This window comes from Acyrthosiphon pisum, chromosome X, assembly GCF_005508785.2.
Source record: "Acyrthosiphon pisum isolate AL4f chromosome X, pea_aphid_22Mar2018_4r6ur, whole genome shotgun sequence".
In the NCBI taxonomy this organism is placed as follows: domain Eukaryota; kingdom Metazoa; phylum Arthropoda; class Insecta; order Hemiptera; family Aphididae; genus Acyrthosiphon; species Acyrthosiphon pisum.
The window spans coordinates 29,511,367-29,522,933 of NC_042493.1; the positions used below are offsets into that span (position 1 = coordinate 29,511,367).

At 27.0% G+C, this 11,567-nt stretch overlaps 1 protein-coding gene across 1 annotated transcript; it reads left to right on the forward strand.

Annotated features, from left to right (window-relative positions):
• The first annotated feature begins 1,326 nt into the window (after positions 1–1,326).
• Positions 1,327–10,764, forward strand: LOC100163937 (ras-related protein Rab-5C). The gene is made up of 5 exons (XM_001944206.4): positions 1,327–2,481; positions 8,724–8,899; positions 8,997–9,148; positions 9,223–9,439; positions 9,504–10,764. Exons 2-5 carry the CDS (start codon positions 8,737–8,739, stop codon positions 9,605–9,607), a joined length of 636 nt encoding a protein of 211 aa, XP_001944241.1. The 5' UTR covers positions 1,327–2,481; positions 8,724–8,736; the 3' UTR covers positions 9,608–10,764.
• The last annotated feature ends 803 nt before the right edge of the window (positions 10,765–11,567 follow it).

The following is an 11,567-nucleotide window of genomic DNA, read 5'->3' on the forward strand; positions in this document are numbered from 1 at the left end:
TAGTCATAATTAATATACATAAATTATAATTGAATAACATAAATAACAAAAGGTAGAGTTAAATTATTAACAATCTAAAAATGTTACATTCGGATGCAAAGCTTTGGTTTTTATCAGCATTTTTATTCAAATATTTTAGAAAAATATAAAATATGTGGTCTTACAGAAACGTAACAGTATGAATTAAGAAGAATTAAATTTAAAACGACAAAGCATTATTCAGGAAATTAGGAAAATTTATTTGTGAATACAACACACGGTGGGATTCAACATTTAAATAGCTAACCCCGATAGGCCACTAAAACTAATAATTCTATTATTTGTTTTTATTATTATTTTAAACCATTTAATCAATGTTTAATAATAATAGTACCTATACAGATTATAATTGGGACTTGTAACAATAACTTTACTATAAATTATACTATAATATTATTTAAAAATTGATTTGACTTGCCTTTAAAAAGCTGAGGTTATGATTGTTTACATTACTTTGAAAGTCATCTTTCCACTTGACGATACAAAATACAAATGAACTAATATTTATAAATTATATTTTATATAATATCAGTAATATCACAGACAACAGTCTTGTTAAAAACAGTATATTTTTAAATAATATAACAATACAAATTAATAATACCTGCAGGCGGCAGTGAAATTTCTATTTATATAAATACCTACTGTTTCTTAGAACAAAATATAATTTTAGGTACGATTATTTTCGTATTGACGTATTATTTATGTTATATTCTATAAATTTTAAATAGACCAAAAACTATTATTGTAATCTAAAAATCGTAATAAGTTAACTTGTACAACCAAATTGTCTGGCCCTAGCCGGCCGGCCCCATAATTCGATTATTCGACCGGCCCATCGGGAAATTTCCCGATCACCCGATCTGCCAGTCCGCCCCTGATGGTACATAGGTATTTTATTAATATTATTAATATTTTGTTGTTAATATTTTATAGCTGTTCAGTATAAATATATAATTATATTATAATATATAGGTATATATTATAGGTATTATTAAATTTTTTGCTAAAATAAAATTGTAAATTTAGTATTATGGTGACGCCAATTTGTTTAGACCTCTGACCTAGAGAATCTATTGGACTGAACTCAAGTACTTGGTCGTACCCCCTCCTTCAAACCAAAATTGAAACGTCATTCATGCAATCATGTCTATATTATGATATAGCAGTCATACGTGTATTGTGTAAAACGCGTATGTGCAATGTCATTTAGCGCCGTTTTCGTATTATTATTACTATTTATTATCAATCACGGCGGCGTCCACGCCTTATCATAAACGCGCGACGCCGACGCGCCGATAACATCGCGAACTCGCGACTGCGCGAAACGACCTCCACGTCCACGGCTGGACGGGCCAGCTACCAGCCCACCGCTAAGCGAAAACGCCCCGTTCTGCCGCAACGATCGAATGTAACGAAACGTTCTACTATAGTTCGCAGTGCGGAATTGGACGCCCATTACGGCGTATTATTAAAAACGGCAATGTTTCATTTTTATTGAAATAATTTTAATATTTTATTCAATAATATATATGACATACGACGACGTGTATGTTTAACATATTTTTTAATTTTTTGTCCGCACTTCGCAGCGCTACCGTCAAGGCTGTCCCTTTCTCCCACTCGTCTTCCGCCGCCGCCACCGCGCGCCGTCCGTCTATAATATTATAATAATACGCGACGCCGCGCCGTATCATCGACATCGGTGACACGCGAGTTTTAAAAATTTTTTTCTTCTTTATCAAATCCAACTAGTGACAAGGAAAAAAATATATTAATAATACGCGACTCAGTAGTACTGGTAGGCACGAAACTGCGGTACCGTCCAGTGGGGAGACAACAACTACAGTCTGTGCAAAACTACCAACTATACAGTGATATTATATATTATTGTTGTTACGGTTTACCGTTTACGACATTCATTCCGTCTCCTGTTCGAATCAGTTGTGGTGCGTCACCGTTGCCGCCGCCGCCGCCGTTAATTATGTGATAATCAATCGACGACGTAAAACATTCGAAGAATTTTCCCAAAGTTAAACACTGTATACCAGTGTTCCGCTTTTTGCGTATCACACGCGCACACACACACACACACACACACACACACGTACGCTCGCGATAAATATAATAAAATATTCGTACTGTGATTAGAAAGGAAGTAGTCAGTGAGAGTTTAATATACGACGCAAAGATACATATATCTATATATATATATATATATATATATGTATATATATGCATAAATATTATTTATTAATTTTTTTTGTAATTATTTCAATACAATTTTCGTTTGTTTAAATATTTATATTTTTTAGTTTATTTTTATATCGTTCCTACATTAATTCCGTAACTCACATAATAATTATTATATAACATTAATACAGTATTACATTCACGACGGACCCCGACGGAGAGACAGCTTGTAGAAAAACCCAAAATCACGTAAGTAAGGCTTTACGTACTTATATATTACCGACATATTATTGCCATCAATGCCTATTATGTTAACATTTTACCACCTACTGACCCACTTCTTGCCATTATCTCCCAAACTATTTGGTCGATCGACTCGTACGATTTTTTTCGCGAATTTGATAAAGTATGTAGGTTTGGCATATGTTATAATCGTGATTTTTTAGTATATACTAAACGTTTATGTCTTTCTTAAATTTTTGCAGTACAGAATTGACTCTTTATTTACGTAGTCCAACCACAAATGGTTATATTTTTTTGTATCTTATCAGTTGTATTTGTAATATTTTAACAGCATTTCTCTACTCTCATACAATATGTCTCTCTGGAGAGATGTTTGTGTAATAATTAATAATTAAAAGTATAATTTTTTCAGTAGTGGAACAAGCATAAAACAAGGTCGGTTCAACCGTCTACGTGATGGTGTTTCAATATTGTTATCAGTTGGTCTATAAAATATATTATACTGTACTATATAGTATCTGAGGGTCATGCAAGAAGGTTTATTTAATTAAATTACTTAATATCTATCTAACACAAATATACTACAAACATTTGTCCTGTTTTGTCTAATTAAACTAGGTACCTAATATTATTACATAGCAAAGTATTCAAGCAATTATGTGGTTGGTCATGGTAAATTTTATAATATAAAGTATATAAAAAGTATAATTGAAACAAAACTAAATATCTTAATGTAATTACTGTAGATACCTAGTCATTATTCAGTGGTATATCCAGGATTTTGCTTGCCCCCCCCCCCTGAATGGGCTAACCCTAGGTGGGGCACAACACTGAAAGCATTTTTAAATTTCTCTAAAATTTTGTGGAAGGAATTGAGTCATTGTTAAAATATGTTTTGGTAAAAACAATACCCAATGGTATTTTCGAGAATATTTCTGGTGTATTGAAGGGCTTAAACGTAGGTTTAAAAATATCTATTACTCTTAGTAGGTATATAATTTTTAAATGCAGGATAGGTAGGTCTAAAAATATATCTGTTCAATGTTAAAACAAGTTTTGTTATTAAAACTGTTGACCAGAAGACTTTAATCTTGTTATAAGATATACATATAGGTATACTGTAAATTGTTGAATATAATTTAGGAACAGAAAAGTAGAAAACATTTTGACTTTGGTTCAAACAATATATTATTAATGTTTTCCAAAATGACATTAAGGCGCCAGGTGCCTGATAAGTCATTTTTTTCAAAATAATACACTGTAAATAGATTTCCGGCAGTAGATTAGCGGGAAAATACCTATTATAATCAAGGTGGCAACTAAAATATAGAATATAATTTTCAAATTCTATAGAACTGCAAAAATTTGAAAAACCGGCACCAGGGGTCCCTAACTACTTATTTTGTACCTATCTCAATTTCATTTTTAAAATTTTCTTGATCATTAGATCTTATATTTAAGTCATAGAGTTACCTTGAAACATATCTACCCATAATTGTTTTTGATTATTTATTAAATTAATTTTAAGTTCAACTTTTTTTTGGCTCTTATTATATTTTTTGTACCTACCTAAGGGCTAAGATATTTAAAAGATCAAATATACCTAATAGGTGTTTATTTAGTTTCTTCTATAGTCTTATAGATAATACTTTATTAAATTACATTAATTGCTGATTTACTTGTATAGTTGAGAATCAATTATGTATAAAAAAAAAACAATCATTCAGTTAATATTATAATTTATTAAAATAATGTAGGATAATAAGTACTTAATAAGTTAAATAATAACGTATAGTTCCTTATTGAAAACCATTATCTTGGCAAATTGATAATCAGTTCTAATTAGTTTGGATAATTAATAAATAAACGTTCAAATGTACTTAGATTGAATCCAATTGTATTCAATTAATATTATAATTGTGATTAAAAATCAATAAAATAAATCAATTTTTAGTAACTATTAATTACCAAAATATAAATTAGAAAAATCATTTTTAAATAGAAATTTAAAATCTTAATTAGGTACATCGAATGAAAATTGGTTAAAATATCATTTAAGTTTTAGTAGTTAGGTACTATAACATACTTTTAGTTCTTATCTGCCTTTTTTTGGCTATGTTGTAAATTGTATTGTAATGGAATTTTTATTGTGTTTAAATCAAAATAGGTGTTTATGAAATATATATTTCATTTCCTAGACCTAGGTATATTGTTAATTGTTATGTTTATAATTAATAACATAGCTTAAAAATATTACTTTTAATAATAATTGTTTTGTAACCAAAATAAATCAAAATACTTATCCTTGCCTTTTTTTATTGAAAATATTTTTATTTTTAACATTAAAATAACATTTTAGGTACTTGAAATGTCTTGTGCTTTTCAGTAATATAAGACCCTCTTAAGTACACTAGAATATACTTAACAATTTTATAGGTAGGTACATCTTTATATTTTATTGCAGAAAACGCTGGGTAAAAAACATCTTATTTATTATGTTAAAAAATGTACCTAGTTTAATTACCTACTTATTACCTATTAATCATTTATCTATCTATATGCATGTAGGAATTTTAAAAATCTCATTGGGTCTTTATGCACATAATATTATAAAGCTATTAGTTACTTGGTGTTTGTATAAAATAAGTTCTAAAACATGTATTATACATTTTTAAAATTGCAAAAATAAAATTTAAAACTGCATACAGTTAACAATTTCTCTTACTGTAAAACTTTACTATTACAATATTTGAATGGCTTATAACCACAAATTATTTTATATAACTTTACTAGATTTTAATAATTTATAGGTCAATACCGACTCATGCTGAACAATGTAAATAGCTTCTTGGTATAAATACATTTAAAATTCATCTATTTTGAAATAATTATGTATTGTTAATAATAATTTACATAGGTATTGGTGAAAAAATTCAAGTCTATACAAATTAGATTTTTGAATTACAGTTAAATAATTATTTTCAATTTTTTAAATTTGAACTTAAATTAGAATTATCTTTTCACAACACAAATCATATTGATATAACATTTAAGTAAAGAATTTTATAAGTTATTCTTACCTCTGTATTGTAAACATAAATAGAACAATTGACAAATGTTATATGGTCAGATCAAAATTTATCGTTTTAATATTTTAAATTACCAATTAAGTTTATGAGAAATTGGTACCCGCATGTGTTGTCTCCGTCTTACAAGTGCGTACATTTTAAATTTTACGATTAGCAGATCTGTTGGTTAAAAATTAGAGTGAATCTCTTGTAAAATTTAAAGGTAAGATTATTATCTAGGCAATCTCATAAGTTTTTTTTAATATTTTAATTTAAAAGCGGGTTATAAGTAGGTATTTTAAGAAATAAGATGTACAAACAATTTATAGGTAATAATACTCATAACTCGCTTTAAAATTAAAATACAATAAAAAGCCTATGAGGTTGCCTAGATGATAATCTTACCTTTAAGTTTTATATGAGGTCAATTCATTCTAATTTTTTAACTAACAGAACTTAATGTGATCTACTCAACGTAAAATTTGCTATTTTACTCACTTGTTAAACGGAGACAACACATGCTGGTACCACGTCCTTTTAATCTAAATATGTGTATAATTTATAAAAATGTATTAAATATTAAAAAAAAACAACCTAAAAGTTATAAAAAAATTCAAAATAGAAGTTTTAGTTTTCAATTTTCTGCTATATGAAACCGATTTTTTACTTGAAAAGCATTGTCTGGGACTTCCCAAAAAAAATGCTAATACTTATCGAATCAATTCAAAATTCTGTTCTATTATACCTGTGAGTAGCAAGTAGATAATGAAGAAGAAGTTACCAATGAAAATTATAAATATCTTAACAAAATTATAAATTGATAATCACTAGTCAATTCAACTCAATAATTTAATGTATTTAAGAAATATTGTTCACTATTATTTTTATTAAAATTATTTAAGGGGATGATTTGACACTGTGATTTTCTGTTTTTGACTAACACACATTCGACATAGTATTTTAGACGTGTTTTTTGCCAAACATTCCAACTGATCTATTGAAGCGATAAGAATTCTGAAAACAGATTTGAATTTTCTCGTCAAGTCTACTTGAAATCGACTTTCCCACATGTTTGATATTATCCCCCAAATTCCTAAAAATGTCCTATTAAATAAGAGTATTTAATAATTGTCGTATTTTAATTTTTGAAGAAGATAAAATCAAAAATAAAAAAATGTGAGAAAGTCGATTTCAAGTAGACTTGATGACAAATTCGAATCTGTTTTTAGAATTCTCATCGCTTCATTAGATTAATTGGTATGTTTGCAAGGAACCGGTCTAAAATCCTATGTCGCGTGTGTGTCAGACAAAAACAGAAAGTCATGGTATCGAATCCTCTGAATGTGGTCTATTATAATCTTGAATGTACATTTTTACAACAATAACTTAATTGAAGGGTAAAGTTACCTATCGATTTTAAAAATAAACTAATAACATATCTTTGAAATAAAAATAGTACTGAATTTGGGGTTAAGACAAAAAAAGCATTTTCTTTGTTGCGGGTGGGCCAGAGAGAGAAAACAGAAAGTGCGTTGACATCCTCTTAAACATAATATAGAGAATCCAAAATCCAAAAAATTTGTCTTGGTAGTAAATATGTATTTTAATCTGCTGTAAAAAATTTGTGTTTTAACTTCAGTATAAATGATAAGTGTATCCAAAAGGTTTCTTGCATTTATTAATTTTTCCTTTTTTTTTTTGATATTTATTGTTTGAGTTATTTCCACAATATTTTACCCTGTTTTTGACAAGTAATTATTAGTTATTAAAAATTAAATTTTATCTAGCTTTAATACAATACCACAAATCAGAACTATTTATAATTGATAAATATGTTTTATTTAACATGTAGATTGTAGGTACCTCTAAGTACATTTTAATTTTATTTAATATTCACACTCGTTTAATTCATAATTAAATAATTAATATTGAACCCCGCATTGAACTATCACACCAATCGTACAACCTCATAAATTAATTGTGTTAAGTAAAATACATTAAAAAACAAATTTTCAAAAAAAGTTGAAATTGTTAAAATTTCAATGAAAAAAATTTTAAATTTTCAAGCTTATACTCCGGCCCACGAGAGTCCATACGTAAACCGCGCATTCATATAGTAATACGTGACGTCTGTTTTCTCTCACCATGATGCCATTCCCACTATTCGGCAACGTGCCGATGCGCAGTGACGGATGCGTTCTGACATATGGACTCTCGTGGGCCGGAGTATACATCTCTTAATATATTTATTGATTTTTTCGTTATGATAATTTTGTTTATGGCTTATTATTTATATTTTATTTATTTATTTTATAAATCAACGAGCAACCACCCTTTTAGTAAATATAATGAATATAACACTAGATACTAAATATAAATTATAATTAGACATAATATGGTAAAGTAAACAAGAATAGAACAAGAAAAAATACAGATATAATAATAATAATTAAAACGAACAAGAATAAATAGCTCTGGATATATTTGGGTTACAATAACTATAAAACGTAATTATAGTGATATTTGGTGGATTTTACTTTTGAATGGATTTAATGTGAGGTGAAAGATATAGATTTCTGCGGTTAATTTAATCACTTAATTTGAAATGCTTTTAACGGTAGATCTTTGCGGTCTGCTAGATTATGAAATAAGGACATGTAAGAGATGTAGAAGTCTTGTAGATCTTGTGGGTACACGGAATTTAAGTTGTTCAATAATATTAAGTGGTATCATTCAATCCATTTAAAACTTTGGTATTATTAAAATTGCTATTTGTTTACTCTTGTATCAAGGGGATTCCACCCAGTGATTTTCTGTATTTGTCTTAAACACGCGCGACATGGGATGTGTAAAAGTATTAATATTATTGTCAAATAAGTGCACATATGCTTAGTTTGGAAAAAATAATTTCTAACTCTGCTTCTCTGTATTAATTACCTGCATATAACATATGATTCAGTTATAATAACATTATATTTTTTGGCTTTATGAAATCAATTCCATATTACCTTATTTATGGACCAGTGTTTTTACAATTATATAATTAATTACATGTGGTTGTTATCATATAACATTATTGATATATATTTGTTATATAAACTATTTGTCATTATTACTAGGTATAATATAAAATGTATTTAATACTTAGTTATAACTTTAAATATATCTTTCTCTTTGCAGTAATAAATATATAATGGCCAACAGAGCTGTACCGCAGAGACCTAATGGCCAAACACCAGGAAAAATATGTCAGTTCAAGTTGGTTCTTTTAGGTGAATCATCAGTTGGAAAATCTAGTTTAGTACTTAGATTTGTAAAGGGCCAGTTTCATGAATACCAAGAGAGTACCATTGGTGGTATGTATTATTTAATTGCTTACTCCCATTTTAAACTCTTGACTTTATTATAATAATAATAATTTAATTATTCTCATACTATGATGTATTTCTTTAGCTGCTTTCCTTACCCAAACGATTCATTTAAATGATGTAGCCGTAAAATTTGAAATTTGGGATACAGCTGGTCAAGAGCGTTACCATAGTTTAGCACCAATGTATTATAGAGGTGCTCAAGCAGCTATTGTAGTCTATGATATAACTAATCAAGTAATAATATATTTGTTCCTTTTAAAACTGTAGATATTTTAAGATATTAATGAATAAGATTTTTCTTTAAAAAGGATACCTTTGAAAGAGCTAAAAATTGGGTGAAGGAACTTCAAAGACAAGCAACACCCGGTATTGTCATAGCTTTAGCTGGAAACAAGTTAGATTTAAATACTATGAGAAGTGTTCAGACTGATGAATCACAAACATATGCCTATGAAAATGGACTGCTGTTTATGGAAACATCAGCAAAAACAAGTGCTAATGTGACCGAAATTTTTAAGGCAATTGGTTAGTAATTAAAATCAAAAATTTGTCAAAAACTTATTTTATTTTTACAATTAAATTGATTTAGCTGAAAAACTTCCTAAGAATGAAACAACTAATACAGCAGGGCAAGGTCGACGTCTAGTTGAATCTGAAGGAGCTAATAAGAGCCTTAGCAGCTGTTGTAAGTGATACAGTAAATCAAGTCAGTTTTCGTATGGATTATTGACATTTAATCATCTAATAAACTATATAGCTTTGTAAAATTATTAAGCCTCAGAATTATATTTATCAATTTGCATTTAATGTATGTATCAATATATTATCTAATAATATATACAAAATGTTTTGTTTATTTCCATTATGCTTCTCTGTAAACATAATGTGAGTATATTGAGCCAGCAAAATGTCAATATTGGTATAATGTTGGTCATGTTCAATAATAGTTAATACTTTTTTTCATTCATTCAACTTTTTTTATTAGCAATAAAATATTGTTTGTATTTAAGGTTTTTTTTTACTCAATCAAGTTTTTATTATCAATTTTAATATAATTAAAATATTTTACCATAGCAAGTCAAATAAGTTTTTAACCTAATTAGTTATTGTGAACCTAAAAGTGTACATTTCAATTAAATATTTTCCCAATAACTTATTTATTAAAAATAAATTAGTTAAATACAAAAACTATTGTACCTACAGCCTATCACAACTAGGCCACTGTTGAAGTGATAAGAAATTTAACCATGTTTTTTGTGATGTTTTTACCTGAACCGCGATTTGAATGGTGAAATCCATACATTTTTAATATCTGTTACATTGTTTGGTTATTTCTAAACATTTACGATTATTGTAATTAGTACGTTTTTGGTGAAATTGACCCTCAATACAACTTTATTTATAGAATAATATAACTTGTATGTATTCTGTGTTACTAAAATTTAATCACATTTTATATTATATATTATTTTAAAACCATTAAAATATAAACTTTTATGTATATATATAAATATATATATATATACATTTACTAGCTATTTGTTTGATGGTATATAAGAATTTTATTGTTATACATTTTATCCAAAAATATTAGAGTTATGTAATTTACTATGTATATTTCTTAATTTTAGTTGCAGTTTAGTAACTAGGTTTGTGTAAATGGTGGAAGAATATAAAACAAATATTGTATTTTATCATTACAAAATCATATTTATTTCATTTCAATTTATTATTTTGTTTATTATTATTATTATTATTATTGCTTTGATAAATTATTTTATTTTAATTATGATGGTATTTAGAAAATTGTATGTATAAAAAATTCCATTAAATATAATATGATTGCAATATATAAATATATATTAAAGTTAAAATGTTTATGTATAAATAATAATAATAATAATAATATGAATAACAGATACAATTGAAATGTATTGACCAATAAAATTAATGTATATTTTTTTAATCAAATTTACTACCCTATGAGTAGTTATATTTTATTTTATTTATTAAATGCACGAAATATTATTATTATTATTATTTCTATAATATATATTTATCTTATAACTTAAATTAACAATCCATGTTATCATACTCACATTAATTTCTTTTTAGTTAATAATTTTTGTGTTGACCAAATAAAACTGTAACAACTGTATCTATTTTAATAACTATGTTGATGTTCATCAGTAATAATAATTATACTATAAATAAACAGTAGTATATTAGTATATAATACCACTAAAATGTATATATGATACAAAATTAGTTAATTATATATATATATAATATAAAACATGAACATAGTAAAATAAATATAGTTGAGTTACATACTAATAGGCAATAGTGTTTTGCATGTGAGTTGTACAAAATAGGTGTGAACAGCAGCGCATTACGTCCAAAATTATCTATATTGTAACAGTAACTTAGCTTACAAACAAACAGTATCTATAAAAAGGTTATGATTTTTCATTTAGTATTGCATTATCTCATTCATATTTCAGACAAATTTAATATATATATGATATGAACTTATGCGATACTGGATATGGACCTATTATTAGGACCACATGGGTTTATGTGAAAAATGGTTATGGTTGTTGACATTTTTGGTAGATTCAATGAAACCAAAAATATTTAACTAAAAATTATT